The following is a 17225-nucleotide window of genomic DNA, read 5'->3' as shown; positions in this document are numbered from 1 at the left end:
CTGTCGGTCTTGACTCAGGTTAAGTCAGCTTGTCTGCATTCCTCTTCTCTCCCCACAGCCTGGCCGATAGAGACAGAAAGAAAAGAGAGAAGAGGAAGAGGAGGGGGGGAAGAAAACACACATTATTATTCACAACCGTATAGGATTTTATGAAGCACGGAATCGACTCATACCGGATACATCAGGCCACGAAACATAAGCATAAACCCCCCCTCCGGTTCAGACGGCTCCTTCAGGACTACAAAACCGAAAGAAAGACAGATTTGTATTTTTTAGTGACGGGACTTTTCCTACGTATATTTGTGCATAACTCAGCTATCGAAAAGCAGCTTCGTTGAGACAGCCTACAGCCTTTTCTCGGCGGATATTTCCTTTTCTTTCTTTTTTTCTTTCTTTTTTTTTCCTTTTCGTTTTTTTTAAATGAGGATTTACAAGATGGCTGATGACAGCTAGCCCCAACAAGGACAGAAAACCGCGACGTCCCCTTTAAGAACAGGAGGGTATATTTTTGTATTTTTATTAGCTAAATATAAAAAAATATGGCTGCCTCGAAAAAGCTATGAGTGTAGCTGTAATGAAAGGCGTCTGTCCGGTGTTTGTGTACCTGTGCTACGGTAGAAAATGGTGAGGTGACGTCTGAGGTAATTTAGGCGATTTAATCGAGATAAGGAAGTGGGACGAATATGTTGTTAGCTAAAGGCTGAGGCATCGATAGGCTAATAAGGTTTGAGACCAAAGTACAAAACAAACGGTACTTTTGGGGGGGGGCGGGTAGTGGTGGTAATAATCATTGATAAAGGAGATATTTGATAGATGTGTCAAAGCGAGAGAGAGAGAGGAGAGGAGGGGGGAAGCAAACGGCTCTGCAACGACAGCCAACATTCCTGCGGATCCTAAAAGCCTTTGTTTTGTGCGCAGGAGCTGGACTGGACCATTAAAACGATTAACTATGCAGTAAACAGCCTCGACGTGATGGCCTGGGTGTAATTTTCAGAAGAGTTAGATTATAAGGCCTTTTGTTGTGGGAGAGAAAACTGGATAAGGCATAAAAAGCAGAAAGCAGAGGCCTTGTGTACATATATATGCCACATTCATCAAACAGAAATATCGCTTTGTGTGTGTGTGTGTGTGTGTGTGTGTGTGTGTGTGTATGATTATAAAGACAGGAGGTTGTGCTTGGGGTTTTTTTCCCCTTCTCATCTGAGCAATACGACGGGTTTTTCTCAGCCTGCGGCCAAACGATCGCAGGTTGTGTGTGATTAGATTGCTGCTGGATGCTTATTTATAATTCAGCGGACAAAAGCATTGCGCTGCGTACTCATTATTGAGGGAATCAGGCGTCCTTGAGGCTCCTATGGAATACAGTCACATTTTCAGAGGCGTTTCTCTGTGTGAATAGAGAATAGCAACCAGGGTGTGGACCTGAGCAGCCCGTTTTTCATTCTGAATTGGTTGCTATAGTCGACCATAATCCGTCGTTAGGTTAGGGTGAAGGCCTGGAGTGGCAGCAGGAAAAAAGATCAAGATCCCTGTCATGTGTCACATGGAGATGCATGCATCTGGGTGATGGTAAGCGGTTCTCTGTGCCTTGGTTTACCTGTAGCGGACGGAGTTTGGTTCTGTTCTGTGAGCACACACTGAATCACTGAAGACAGGTCTGGTGGTTCCGAGTGTGACTTGGAGGAAAGGAAACCACCGCTTCCTGTAATCTGAACAGCGTCATCCCCCCGTCTGTTTTATGTGTTGAAATCCACCAAGGTGTTTCGCCTGAAGCCTCCTTCAGCTCAGTTTTCCGGGAATTTGCCTTCATGCTGCATTACTAAGCAATACTCGTCATCTGTCAGGGAGGGTGTGCATACAAATATTGATCTTTCAGGACTCGGGTTTTTGAGAGTGTCGGGTTTCCACTGGGAGAGAGACGCACAAAGCGGCCTAAAAAAGGTCTGATTTGTATGCCTGCCTGCACCACCATGGCCTCTGACATGGCTGAGACGTGGAGGAACTGTTTTGAGGAGGAGCTCATCTGCCCTATCTGCCTGCACGTGTTCTCTGATCCCATCCAGCTGCCCTGCAAGCACAACTTCTGCCGGGGCTGCATCAGCGAGGCCTGGGCCAAAGACTCCTCTCTGGCTCGCTGCCCCGAGTGCAATCATGCCTACACGCAGAAGCCCAGTCTGGAGAAGAACCACAAACTGTCCAACATAGTGGAGAAGTACAATGCCCTGAGCGTGGAGAAGGCCAGCACGCCGACGCTGCAGTGCATCCTGTGCCGCCGGGGCCCGCCGCTCCCCGCCGTCAAGGTGTGCCTGCGCTGCAATGCCCCGTGCTGCCAGTCCCACATCCAGACGCACCTGCAGCAGCCGTGCTCGGCCCTGGGGCACCTGCTGGTGGAGGCGGAGGCCGTCAAGGCCTGGACCTGCCCGCAGCACGACGAATACCGGCTGTACCACTGCGACGCCGAGCAGACGGCGGTGTGCCAGTACTGCTGCTTCGCCCGGTGCCACCCCAGCCACGGTCATGCCGTCACCGACGTGGAGCTGCGGCGCAACGACATCAGAGTAAGACGCACTAAATGCCGTGTTCACACATCAATGCTTTCAGTTTCATGTTTAGTTTATCTGTAAAGATGAACTCTGTTCTCTCCAGGCCTGGGCGATAAGTTGTCCCATTATTGTTGTTTTTTTGAAACGGTAAACTTACTTTTGTAAAGAACTCTTCAAACTAGAAGTGGAAGACATTGTAAATATCCACAATAAGACGCAAATAAAGTCAACTCACAACGGAAACCATAAACAAAATGGATTATAAAGTCTCTGTCAGCAAAATTCCCCTTCAAAAAATCTTAATAATCAGAATGGAAATGATTAAACTCATTCAATTTTATCATACGAATAATTGCAACATAATGAGTTGAATCTAATAATTGAGTCAAAATCAACTGCAATACATTCCAGTTCAATCCGGTCAGATTCAGTTTTTAAAGCCAGGTGGGTAAAGAGTCTCTATCTCGGGAAGCCCAGCCAATTTCATAGAGTCATTGGACGAGCTGCTGCCGCTCCTTCTGAGGAAGTATGTGGCGACAGTGGGAGGGAACCACTCCCTTCTAACAGAGAAACATTCTGTCAAAAGTAGGGCTGCAGCTAAACGATTGAACAATTAATTAAATCGGCTCATTCTTCAGGTATTTCATTTAAGCATTTTATACATATAAGCCAATAGTTAATTTGCTTAAAAAAAAAAAAAAGTATTGCCTAAGATGCAATAACACAGCATTCCTTTACACTTGATTATTTGTACCACAGGGTGCATCTGCATCTAAAAAACTTTCTAACCTTTCTGCTTGACTTGGCATCAATACATCAGTTAGCTGTTTAATAAATGTGTGGCAAAAGGTGCTTATGGTTTTTACACAATTTGAACTGGGAGAAGCTAAAACTATGCCACTTGAGGAGTTTTGTGTAGAACATATTTTCAAAGTTTTCGTATCTTAAATGAAAAATGTGTATATTTTTGTCCAGTTTTGTATAAGTAACTGCTCTCAGGCTGTTGATGCTTCTGCAGTTAATCAGGATTAATCTGATTAGTCATTTCAGCCCTTTGCATAAATGGATTCATTTTCACAAATTGCTGCAAGATAACACACAAGAAGTAAAATAAGAATCAAAGGAGGGTGACATGTTGCAAGGATGATTGATTATGTAAAAATAAATATTGAATTTAACTCAAATTTTAAAAATTGTGCTCAGAACTGCACTGAGGTTCTGAAATATGTTTCAAGCATTTTTTTTAAATTATTTGTATAACAGTGGGAATGACCATTAAATCTCTTTATTTTTTGTTGGATTAAAAATGGCTGCATCTATCAAAGAGCCTGCAGCACATTTTGGACTAGAAAACATTTTATAATCCTTATGGGAGAAAAACTGGGCTTTGGCCAGTCAGCACTAAAAAAACAAAAACAGAAATTGGTATCAGCCAATCAGTGCACCGCTATAAGCAGTTAAACAGGCTATTGGTCGGTTTCTCTTTTCCCTAATTCACACCTCTACCTCCTACTCACTGATTTATCTATAAAAAAAATTTAAATTGTTTTTCAAGTTTTCTTCTGAATTCTAAACAAATAACCAAAAATCAAATCTCTCGTTTTTAAATTTGATCTCATGTGTTTGTCTGAAAGACATATATTGCATCCAGTTTCAATTATTCATGGCTTTGACTCCCATTTCGGCGAGTTAACTCTTGCAAAATATGACAAATATGACTCTAATCAGGCCAAAATAAACACAAGCAACCTTCTGGGAGTCAATTTTAGGCATCGGAGCCAAATGACACCATTTCCTCACAGCTAACTGATTAGATCATTAATAAAAAAAAACCTTAAATCATCACTTGCCATAGCAGCTGTGAAACATCCCTGAAATATTCTGTGGCAATCGACTCCTTTTCATATCCAGTTAAATCCAGAACCAACCAAAAAGGGAAACTGACATCCACTTGTAAATTTTCCAAACCAGACTTGTTGGAGTTTGTTGGATTATGGTTATCAAGAAGGAAAGTTCAAGTGTATCTATAATGCTACTTCACTAACCAAAAGAGTGTTCTTTACATACATCTACTTTATATCCTTAACATCAACATAACAAGTGCCAGATTCTGTGATCTCTCGCTGTCATTTAAAATTACTTCACTGGAGAAATTTGGGATGAAAATCTGATGGGGTGGAAAAAAATATCAAAATCAGATGTTCATGTTTTTTATGAAATGCGTGCATTTTGAGTGCTTCCACTCTTATCCGGCATGTTTTCAGTTGCGGCCCGTTCCAAGCCTCCATTCTCATCTATTGGAATGGCAAACAATGCGGTGGAGGGAGGAACAATGAGGGCCCCTCAGAGGGCCTTATCTCCCCAGCACAGGTGCATCCGAGCACAGGGATCACCAGTTGTCGAGCGGAGGGGGCGGGGCAGTTGGAGAGAAGTCGAAGGAAAGAGGGATTAAAGTGATTCATCACTTGCCTCTGCGGACTTTTCTTTTTTTTTTTTTTAACCTATTCGGTTTCTGGGGGAGGGGTCCGGGTGTTCACCACCTCTGGTTCGCACAGGGGTCACACCGGTTGCTCTTGCCGGTTTTAAAAACGTTTAAATGGGGTGTGACAACGCAGCTTGTGCCGAGAGGAGAAACACGAAGGCGTCACTTCTCACTGACTCATATAGTTCACCCAACATTTTTAGGTGTCAACCATGACATACTAGGCTGCCTTTCCTGTTGGTAATGCTATGACTCAGCTGTACGTACAGTTAAATGTCCTCTCAGGGTCCGTGACATGGCCGTTGGGTGGAACTATTAAAAACTGAACAGAGTCTTCTACTTTTACTAACATGCAATGTTACAGTTTTACCCCAAGAAGCAAAAAATGTATAGAAACTACTTTTTAGGGCTGTAACTACTGGTTATTTTAATTATCTATTAATCTATCTATTGGATAAGAAAAAGAAGGGCACAATCTACAGATTTTTCTTTATTCAACCTTCTTTATGCAATATTAGAAAAACATTAAAAGATGCAAATGAACAAATCAATTCCCTTTATAAATTAGAAAATGAAGATTTTATTGCCCAACAAACATTCTTTTAGTGAACACTTAAACATTTGTAACGAAGCAAAAAATAAATAAATATTTCTAACATCAACACATAAAAAACTCAGTGTAGCATTGATCTGTTTATTGTTGTTTTGATTAAACGATTGATACATGGATAGCGAAAGGTGCATACATTTTTTACAGAATTTGAACCAGGTGAAGCCAAGACCAAGATATTTTTGTGTTAAGTGGAAAATGTATGTTTATATATATATATATATAATTTTGGCTTTGTGTTCTTTCAGCAAATTATTGACTTTTTTGAATCTTTGTGGTTCAGCTAACCAATTACTAAATTAGTTGACAGTATCAATAATTGGTTCGTCACGATTAATCGTTTCAACCCCACTACTTTTGGTGTTTTCTACCTTTTGGATAATTATTGAAAAATAATTTTAAAAAATTGAAATTTTAAGGATATTTTTTTATGTTCAATGAACACACAACCATATAGGCTACCAGGTCGGGCTATTAGAAACATTACACTTCGGTGTGGAAGTTGCTCCTGAGGGAAGGCTAAACGGTGCACAGCAAAGGTTTTATCTTTTTCAACTATCTGCATTGAATATTCTGAACTTGACAATATTGACAGCTTTTGTTAAACTAAGGCTTTGTTGGTCTGTTTTTAGTCTTGTTAACAATTCTAACCCTTAACAGCATCAACATCTTAAATGCTATTAGCTTAAAATCTAAACTGTTATCATTTTCCTTGTTTAACATGTGACCTCTGCTCCCAATATAAATAATTACTGCTAGAAAGACTGGAATAAATATATTTTCAGAGCTGCTCTTATAGGTTTTAAAAAGAAAAACTAGTACTAGCAGGTTATGGCTTCACAGAACTTGGCCACCAACTTGTGATCGGTGGATCCCCACCCATCACATTTTTGTTTATCTTTGCAATCTGGTGATTTTCATCCGGTTTGGATTGTATGAGTAATAAAACATTTGTAAAAAACAAACATCAGCAGAGTTGTCACCATCCAAATCTAACAGATTAATGGATTAGTTTTTAAATGTAAACTTCAAATCATTTTATTTTATACGTTTTCTATATTTGACATGTACATCCCTTGGTTAGGAAGCCATTTGTTGTTTAAATGTTATATTGCTTTTACTTTTTTATTGCCATTTCTAAAATGCCCTACTTTTGTCTCAAATACCTACTATATAAAATCCCACCAACGCTTTTTCCAATAAACTTTTAAAACTAACATCCTGATTTTGATTTCTAGTGTAAGAGATTTTATTTGCACTGTATTGTCCCCCCCACCCCCCCAAAAAAATACATTATAAAATATAAAATCTAAGTTAGCCCACTAGACGTGTTAAGGCGGTTAAAATTTACAGGTAAAACAACGAAAAGGTGCTAAATCAGGAAAAAACCTGCATGTTTCCATTTTTATGTTTTCTTATATGCAGCCATAACACTGAGCACAAATAGCCCTGATTTAGTTTTAAATATTCTAACTTGTGCTGTATTGATCCAGGTTATTAAATTTGTACCAGATGGTTAAAACAGGTCTGATAAGCATTTTCATATTTGGTTGCACATAAAAAATAATCAGGTTATTGGTGCTGTTGCAGAGATTAATATCTATTGGCTATCCATCTCTAATAATGTTTTGTAGGTGTTCTTGTTTCCCAGATAAATTCCTTTAGAGATCAAGACTTTTTTTGAGCTACAGTTCATGTTTTAACCAAGACTAGTTTTTAAAAAAATATATATATATATATATTGCTGCACAATACTGGTAATTATTGCGATGCCAATATCGGTTGCTATTTTCTTTCTTTGTCCAATTGGAGCACCTTCTGCTGTAAAGCTTTGTCCACCTGGTTAAATGTTACATTAGCATGTAAAAGGCAAGTTTGTAGTTCTTTGTGATATAAATATTGCACACATTGATATTGAGATTTTATTTGCACAAGTTAGCCCACTAGATGTGGAGCCTAACAGAAAAACAGAAATTTTAAATGTGAAAACTGACAGTTCAGAAAAAGTACAAATATAAACCAGTTTAAAAAAACTGCTTATGCAACATTGGGAAATATGTTGCATAGATTCGGTGTCCCAAGGACCAAAAATGTTGTTGTCGGTGATAAAAAATTTATAAATGATTGTACATTTAAGGATAAGAATCAGTCATGTAATGTGGAAATAATTTAAGTTTATCTGGTGTTTAGAGATTTAAATGTTTGTAGATTGATGAGTGTGAGAGGAGCAGGAAATCATAAAATCATGTATCTTCAACCTGCTCTTTTTCAAACAGTGCAAAATTGCGTGATAATTAATTTTAATTAATTTTTTTAATTGTTTTTACTTTTTGTCTGTTTCAAATAAATAAATAATGACAGAATAACTTTCTGAACTTTTGAATCTTCCATCTTAAAATCTGTCCAGACTGTCACGGTCTTTATACTAAAAGCGACCTGCACTGCTGACGACGGTGTTGGGGGCGTCTGTGCTGCAGCAACATGTTTACCACTGACATGATATTTTAGGCTTTAATGACTTTGGTGACTGGCTAACTCCTTTTAGCACAACTTAAACACAACAATAGTCTTTTTGAAGCAAAACTGAGTCCCCAATGGTCCAAGAGAAGCAGCTTTGTCATCCATATATTTGTTTGCAGAAGCTGCTTATGCGTCACTTTTATGGACGTACTAGAAACACACAAGAAAAGTTCCGGCTTGGGACTTTTAGATGCAGAAAAAAAAAAAAAAAAAAACGTGATTCACTGGGTTAAAATTTTTAACGCATTAAGATCTATGTAATTAATTAATTGAAATTGACACTTTAAAATCCTGGTCCTAATTTTAATATAATGTAAATATTACATAAAAAGTCATTTTGTTTTTCATTTATTTATTTATTTCAAACATGTTTTTGAAAACAAGAAATCAGTAGGGCAAACGTGCATACATAACTGAGAACAAAGTAATAATAATAATATTACTTACTGACTCAATAATTGTCAGAAATTTGTAATTATGCGACTTTAGTCAGCCGCTGTAGGACTAGTACCGGTTCATCCGGATATTTAGTTATTTGCCATCATGTCCTCATGATGATGATGATGATGATGCACTCGCCACCCTACAGCCCCTCCCTCACCCTGCAGCCCCTCCCTTGCCCTGCTCTCCATCTCCATCAGCCCCCAAACCTCTTTCACCTCCCTCTCGCCATCCAGCAGCCACCCAAAGCCAGACCCGACCTTCCCCCTAGCCCTCCTCTCCTGCGCTGATGGAAGGGGCTCTGTAGTGAAATGACAGCTGAAGAGCACCCTTCCTCTGTTTTTTAACCTCTGCTTCCCTCCCCCAAAGGTATCCCATACATGTAGCTAGACACGCCCCCTCCCCCTCCTCCTCCTCTCCCTCTTCCTCCTGGTCCTGCGCTGGCTTCTGCTCAGAGCCTAACTCAATCAGTAAGCACAACCAGGTCACCGTCCTGGATCCAACCAACTGTGCATGTAACAGAGCTATGTAGGGCAGCGATTCCCGACCATGTGCCGCCGAGACCCGACACTGTGCAGCTTTTCCTTCCTATCGGCCTCTGAAGCAGCTGATCACTAATGGTAAAATCAGCTGCTATGTGCTGGAATGCCTCTGTGCTGAGGATGATGATGGCATGTGAAGAAACCTTCAGCTGGAGGGAGCAGCTGATCGTTTAGGATTCACTCTCTCTCTATCTAAAGGCTTTCCTGCAATATTAATGCAAGTTTTCGGTTTTATTTGTGAGGATATTTAAATTTGCAGATTATCCCCGATACTAAATCGATGAGGATTGCAGAATGTTTATAGGTAAACGGTTTTGAATAAAGAGGAGTATTTTCATAAGTTATGATGAGGTTTTATTTATGTAGGTTGGTTCTCCATGTTTGATCATAAATCTAAATGTTGCCATTTAGTTGTTTTGGGTTGCTAAGTAGATGATGGTGCTGTCTAAGTTTGCAAAACTGAACGTTGATTCTCCATGTTTGTATAAACACAATAAAACAACAATACTCTGATAGTATTTCTAACACAAGAAGAATCAGACAATAATAAGACTCATAGGCCTATTTTATTGTTTTGGAAACTCTGCTTTGTTATTCATGCAATTTTTCTAGCTTTAAATGATAAACAACCAGAAAATGTTCTGTTATTGGTTACACTGTAGACATGCTCAAGTATTTAATTATTAAATTCAGTACCCTGTAAGAGTAGCAAAATCTATATACTTTTTTTTTTTGTTTGTTTGTTTTTTAAATTATGATTCAGGGGCTTAAGAAAATCACTTTGATAGCCATAGTTTAGCAAGTCCAAATTAATTAGTACTGGACAATAAATCAATTTCTATCAATTATTAAAATCAAATATTTTATTTTTAAGCCAGATTGTCCAGTTATAATAATAATAATAATAATAATACATTAATAATAATGATAATAAGCACCTGTGTCTAGTTTATTTGCAGCTAAAGCTGAACATACTACAAAAACACAATATCTTAGTTTTGTCTTATTTCAAATTTACTAACTTAAAAGTAACTTTTCAACTTTTGATAGAGTACTAGTTATAAATGAAATAATCTGCCAGTGAAACTAATACTTTTTGAATCAATATTAAGGAATTGCTGACTTAAAAAACCTCTTATGTCTTGCTTAAAAAGTTACTTGTACGTTTTGTGTTATTTCAGGTTTGCTAAGATATTTGCACTTGAAATTGCACCAGAAACACCTGATAAGATGTTTTTGTTTTTGCCGAGCAGGGAGATGGTTTGGCTGAGCAGCCGTCTGCCACTGCTCACATGCCATCCTCCTCCCAGAAATAACAGGTGCTGTTGCTAACACATCGCCACAGCTCATGGAGCAGCCTCCAGTGGGTGATCTAATGTCTTTTAGGAGGAAAGTGCTGGACGGGGGAGGAAGAGGAGGAGTAGGAGGAGGAAGAGGCGGAGGTGCACCAAGGGGAGAGCAGAGCTGCCGGAGCTTTTTACTGACCATTTATCTATCTCTGCTCTCTGCCTCCAGCTCCCCCAACTTCGGTCCTCACTCTCTAATGCAAACACTAAATAGCTGCTGGTTGCCATGGCAGCATCCCCCTCCTTCCCTCCCTAGCAGGGATTGCATGTTGGATGGAGACTAAATTAGCCAGCTCCAGGAGCTCTAGTATCTCTGGTATGGTGAGCGAATGCTTATGGCTAACTGGAGGTTATAACTTCCCTTTTTTCTTGGCTTTCTGTTGTTGTTTTTTTTTCCAGCAAAACCTGCTGAGACAGCAGGAGCGCGTGGAGGAGCGAGTGCAGGAGATAGAAGAGCAGCTCTGCAAACTTGACTCTGACAAGTGTACAGTGGAGGTACGTATGAAGGACTTTATTCACACATTTTAACTGTGAAGCTGCAGTACGCAACTTTTATAAACAATATATATTTTTGCATATTTGACATATAAGACTTGCAGTAAGTTAAAAAAAAGTTTAAAGTTGACAGGAAATTTGAAAATATCACTTGATAGTCATGCGTTTTTGTCTGAACACCATCTATAAAGTCTTAAAAAATGCAAACATTTAAAAAAAACTTAAATAAACAAGCTATGCTAAGCCTGGTGGGGGCACAAGTAAAGCCTGGTGACCCGCCAGGCTTATAATAAACTGGGGGAAACCCTGAGTATGGTATGAGACAGATAATCTGTGAAAATATCTAGCTCCTCTGCCTTCTCACAATGAGAGCGAGAAGGCAGGTCTTAAAGCTAAGGCTAGCTAGAATGACCAACTAGCCAATAACAGCAGATAACTGGTTTTCCTGTAACTGTAAGTTGTTGTCCGTCATTAGCATTTTTATCAGCGTGTACATTAGGTTGATTGACAGCACTAAGACCCGCCTCCTGACTCTGATTAGTTGTTTTTGGTCGGGAGCTGTGCATTTCTGTAGACTGCAATATTAGCTCAGGGATTGCACTGGGCTACTAAAAAATATATTTTGGAAATTGTCTGTTTTTTCCATTGATTTAGGACTATTTTACACCACTGAATCCAAAAATGCCATCCATTTTTCTCAATCAGGTCAAGTTTTTATTCTAATTTGGTTTAGAGAAATCTGATCTTCTGACTAAATTGATAACATTTTTGTGACATTATCAGTTCATTTCCGTTAAGATTTCTCATCCAAAAGAGATTTTGGGAGAAAAAAAATAGTTTTATACCAGAGTATATTAATTAAATGATACAAACTTGGATTTCTGTAAATTGAACCTTACGTCTTCACTGGGGCATGAACTTCTGTTCCTTTGAACGCCTCGTATGCTGAGCAGCAGAAATGTCCAACAGTAATCAGGCGTCATGACTGCATCCCAAACTAATACGTAGCTCAGTTCAGAAAGTTGACCCGATTGAGCAAAACCAACGTGATTTTTGGATTCAGCCCATCAAAATCACCCTAAAACAGTTTTAAAAACCCCAGACAATTTTATTGGCTGTTGCCCAGTGTTAACTGTCTCATGCTATGCTTTCACAAAATGGTGACAGTTTTTTTTTCTGGAAATATCCAAAGAGCAGTTTTAGTTCACTCTTAAACCGTCCACAGGACAGAGTGTGTGAGCTGAAAGAGGAGGTGCGCCTGCAGTACCAGCGCATGCATCAGCTCCTGGAGGAGGACCTCGGCCGCACGCTGGAGGCCCTGGACCGGGCTCAGGCTCGCTTCTTCCAGGAGAACGCGGCGCAGGTTCTGGCCCTGGGGGAGCAGCGGCACGAGGCCCAGAAGCTGCTGAGCTCCATCCACACGGCCTTCAGCAAGGCGGAGGAGCTGAGCTTTATGAAGAACACGAAACCCGTTAAAATCCTCACAGACAGGTGAGGCCTCATTTTTGGCCTGCCTTTTGGGTGATACTGGTGCAGAATATGAGCAAAAAATTAATTTTTTCAGCAGTCCAATTCATAATGTGAAGTCATGTATTGTGTAGATTAAGTTATTTACATGTAAATAAATTTTTGTAATGTTTAGAAAGGGAAAGTAATAATTTTATGAGAACTCCTACATGGAAAATAACAAAAAGTCCAAATGAGGAATGTTGTGAAGTTGGTTTTACAATAAGCAAATACTTAATCTTTTAACACATTAGCATTGAATTATTACCAGTAATAGAACTTTAAAACAATTTTAAACCGTTTAATTTTAAAGAATCACATGATGCTGTCACATCTGAGCAAAATAACTTATCAAAACTTGATCAGTCATTAAAATGTTTTTCTCGTAATTTTAAGTTGCTCTGGCAATCTTATGTTTTTATTCTGCTAATATGAAGACTTTATTTTTGTAATTTAGCAAACATTTTCAGCAACATCACACCACTCACAGAAGGCAGGCTTTAAAAGAAAATGAATACATTTTTCAAAAATGTTTTCTGTCATTTGTAATTTTTGTTTTAGAAAATAAAGTGAGAAAGAAATCAATCAGGTATGAAAAATGTTTAAATGTAATTTTTTAAGCCATGTGGCTCATATGCGAACCGTTTCATCGATGCAGCGTGACATGCAGGCGATCAGCAGCGGCGATTGCACATTTTGTCTTAGAAGTGTCGTTTAGCAATTTACTGAAAACAGGAACACGAGTTCCTGAACTGGTTCAGTTCACAGAAGGGAACTTGATTTTATCTACCAGATCGCAGACGGCCATCGTGCTTGATGATGACATGTGAAGGTGTCATGTGAGGGTCATCACCCTAATATGTGAGGGTGATTAGTCAGGACAATTGATAACTAATTTTGCTGAAATTAGAATCGGATTTGAAACTTCAGCCTCTGAGCTGAAGTTTCAAATCCACAGTAAGTGGTTTCACTTACTGTGGAAAATTTCACACTGGACTTTCAGCTATTTGGATTCTCTGGCTCTCCACTTTTTTATTTTATGTACCTTAGTTTTTTCTTCTACTAAACTTTCCATTAATGTTCTTGGATACAGTACTTTTTGAATAGCCAGCCAGCTTCTCTAGAAATTAGCTTTTTGTCAGTGATGATGCAGCCATAGCTCTGCATTTCTGTATTAAAAATATTTCTTAATAATCTTATTCAATATTTAAGTTTTCTCTATAACTAAATTCCTTAACAGGAAAAAAGTGATGAAAGAATATCACTTTGTGTGTCGTAAATCAATTTTAACAAACGAGTTTAACTTTCTGAAGTGAATTACAGAAACAAACGTTTTGACTATGTTCTACTTTATTGCGATGCTTCATCATGATTTCTTGCTGTTGTCACCTTGTTGCAGGTCGCAGGCATGCGTGGGCAGCAGCCTCCCTCCTTACAAAGTGGGGAATCTGAACTCTAAGCTGTTTCTTTCTGAGATCGCAAAGCGAGAGAAGAGCTTGAAGCGAACGCTTGAGGGTAGGCAGCGTAACATTTGGCACGTGGAGAATCAGCCTGACCCTCTGTGATTAAATGTTTTTTAATTTGTGTGTTTTGTCTCAGTTCCTCTCACCCCGCCGTCGGCGTTCCTGCAGACCGTCGCCGCTTTCCCCAGTGGCCAGAGCTCCGGCTCCGGCTCCGGGGCGGAGAAACGGAAACATTCCACCGCCTTCCCGGAGGGAAATGGCAGCACGGGGAAAAACGCCACTCCGGGTTTCAAAGACTCATCCTCATCTTCCTCCTCTTCTTCCTCTTCGTCGTTAGCCAAGCAGCCCTACTTGGGGTCCGGCTCCGCCTCTGGAGAGGGCCAGTCCGCCAACCAGCAGACTCTGGGCCCCTGTGCGCCGCCTCACATCGGCGAGGGCGGCGGCGCCGGGAGCGGGAGCGGCTCCCTGACCAACCATCACTCCGGCTCCGTGTTCGGCTCCTCCCACTTCCCGCCGGGCGGCAGCGGCTCCTCCCACTCCTCCCAGCAGGCCGTGCTGCCGCAGTACGGCGGCAGGAAGATCCTGGTCTGCACCATGGATAACTGCTACTGCTCCGGAGTGCCGTCGGTGTCAGGCCACCGCAGCCACCCTCCCTACCCGCGCTCGGGCTCCTTCCCCTGGGTGAGCCCCCAGGACTACCCGCCCCCTCCGGGCCTGGCCTCCGGAGGGCCGTCCATGCAGGGGCTGGCGGTGAGGGACTGGATAGACGCCTCACAGACGCACAGACATGCAGATTTCTACGGGCTGTACGGGCAACCGTCCACCAAGCACTACGTCACCAGTTAACGCAGCGGTTATGCTCTTAAAATAGAGACGGGCACCAAAATAGCACACACCTTTACAGATTTATAAACCTGAAATCTACAAATAGTGGCTGAGCTCACGAACACTGCAAAAACAGAATCCAACCAAGTATTTTTCTCTGGTTTCTAGTGCAAATATTTTAGTAAAGTTGAAATAAAACCAAACTAATTTTTCAGGAAGATGTAGGAACTTGTTTTAAGTCTGTTCCTTTAATATTAATGAAAAATTAGTAATAGATTATTTCTACTGTTACATGGAGAAAATGTCTTGTCATAGGTGAAATAATCTGCCAAGTACTTTTTCAACAATATTAAAGTAATCATTGACTTAAAAACAGGAAAGTCCAAACAAACAAACAAACACATGAACCAAAGGGGGGGATTGGGGGATTTTTTTTTTGTAAGAAAGGGATGTTATTCATTTTAAATTCAAAAATTAAAAATAATTTTGCACACTTACTGTTTTAAGAGGCATCTTGTTTCAAATTTAAAATTTTTTCAAGCTTGCTACATTAAATTTATTCTCAGTAAAAGGATAAATTTGAGGCTGAAGAGTTGCTTTCTTTCAAAACGTTTGCTACAAATAAGACATTTTTAATAGAAACCAGACCAAAAATATTTGGTAAGAGTTTGTTTTTGCAGTGAATGAAACTGATGTAGAAGACGCGTGCGCGCACACACACACACACACACACACACACACACATTCGGGGGCAGGGTTGATCCATTTTAATTGTTCCTTTAATTTCATCCAGTGTTTCATGTAGATAAAACACAAACTCTGCTCACTTCGGCACAACTCGGCTCTGCGTTTTTACACAGGGAAGAAAAAAAAAACTTTTTCTGGAGACAAGAGGGTGATGTTAATCTTTTTATTTATAGAATAGGATGCAAATTGATAGAAAATGAACTGTTATTAGAAAAAATGTTTTCATTCTTCTACACAATGCTTCACTGAGGCTAAAGGGAAAAGGAGATAACAGGCTTCTGGTTTCAGCTCGTGTTTCTCTTGATATAATCACCCCTGCAGTTATGCTGAGGCCCAGCTGCCTTATGATGTTCATATATTATTTTTGTCCACAAGCTGACTTTGTTTGATCCTTTTTCAAAAAGAGGAGGAGATGGCCTCCACTTCTTCCCGCTCTCTCCGTCTCGTTTTGATTTTTTTATCATCTCTGCACTTCTTCTTCCTTTTCATTTGCTAAGTTCAGGGATGCGTCGCACAGCTTGAACGCAAAACGCTCTTCCATGGAACACCCACAATGCACTTGTGGACGCCTTCCTGCTACAGGGGTGGGACTACAACGCTGCGTCTTTGGGCACAAGCAGCCCCCTAATTCCTTAAACTCCCTTCCTGCTGCCACAAGAGGGCAAACAAAAACCTATGAAGACTGTTTTCCCCCTTTCTTTGTGATTACTATGGCTTTGTGTTATTTGGTACATCTGTAGGAATCATGTAGAGACAGAAACTGGACAAACCAAACCAGTCATGCATCTGGACGATCTGACGATGCTGTAATTGTACTTCCTGCAGGGCAAAGATGTCACTTCCTCTCAAAAAAGAAGAAAAAAAAAAAAAAGCACATGAGCTCTTGGCTTCCTGTTTGCAGCTGAAAGCATGCAAGGAAGAATTTCTTTCTGTTTTTTTTTTAAGCACTCAAACGCAGAACAATGGGGAAGGGGGGGACTGTATGCTGTTTTAAATGACTGTATGAAAGAAACAAACGGCGGGAGGAGGAAGTTTTTCATGAACTTTTTCTAAAAGAACAAAGATGAGAGATGTAAGCAGTGATTCATCGTCCTATAAAGGAGTTGTTACAACAGCTAACATTATGGGAGGGGAGAAAAAAAAGTATCTTTTTTTGTAAATATTTTGTGAAATGGGAAGTAAAAAAAAACAAAAAAAAGGAGGAGGGGAAAAAAGAAAAGTTTCTGACGTGATTTGGAGATGGGTTCCAAATAAACGAATACATTTAATCTGGTCTCTGCTGTTAACTGTTCACGTGCAAATCCCATCATCTCATTTAAAGGATAGAAGTGGTGATATCCTATATTTTTGTTACTGTAAATAAATCCCATAAAAAAGGCAAACCAAGAAGTGTGTTAGTATTCAAATACATCCTGTTTCACGCCTTGATTCCTCATTGTGAAAGTCGTTTGTTCCTGGGGATGATCACTTGTTTTTGCAGATAAAATTTGATTAGAAGACACTCAAATTAAGTTGTTTTTACAGTTAAAATAGTAAAAAAAAAAAAAATTAAAATAACCCTTAAAAAAAGAAATAGAAAAGAGGTCCTTTTTTTTTTCAAAATTATGTTTTTCATCTAAGCTCAAGAATATATACTTGTTTTTTTTTGGGGGGGGGGGGCGCAGGGGGGTGCTTTATACCTCTTTAGAAATTCAAGAAAATTGAT

At 39.9% G+C, this 17225-nt stretch overlaps 1 protein-coding gene across 1 annotated transcript; it reads left to right on the top strand.

The window, feature by feature from the left end:
* Positions 1-14895, top strand: LOC106964104 (probable E3 ubiquitin-protein ligase TRIM8). Its single transcript, XM_015059381.1, has 5 exons — positions 1-2558; positions 10884-10979; positions 12205-12470; positions 13885-14000; positions 14085-14895. Exons 1-5 carry the CDS (start codon positions 1953-1955, stop codon positions 14792-14794), a joined length of 1794 nt encoding a protein of 597 aa, XP_014914867.1. The 5' UTR covers positions 1-1952; the 3' UTR covers positions 14795-14895.
* Positions 14896-17225: the final 2330 nt, after the last annotated feature.

Source organism: Poecilia latipinna, unplaced genomic scaffold (genome assembly GCF_001443285.1).
Source record: "Poecilia latipinna isolate Pla-1442-1.1 unplaced genomic scaffold, P_latipinna-1.0 Scaffold1623, whole genome shotgun sequence".
Taxonomy (NCBI): Eukaryota; Metazoa; Chordata; class Actinopteri; order Cyprinodontiformes; family Poeciliidae; genus Poecilia; species Poecilia latipinna.
The sequence above is the reverse complement of the archived record's forward strand: the minus strand, read 5'-3'. Positions and strand labels throughout refer to the sequence as shown.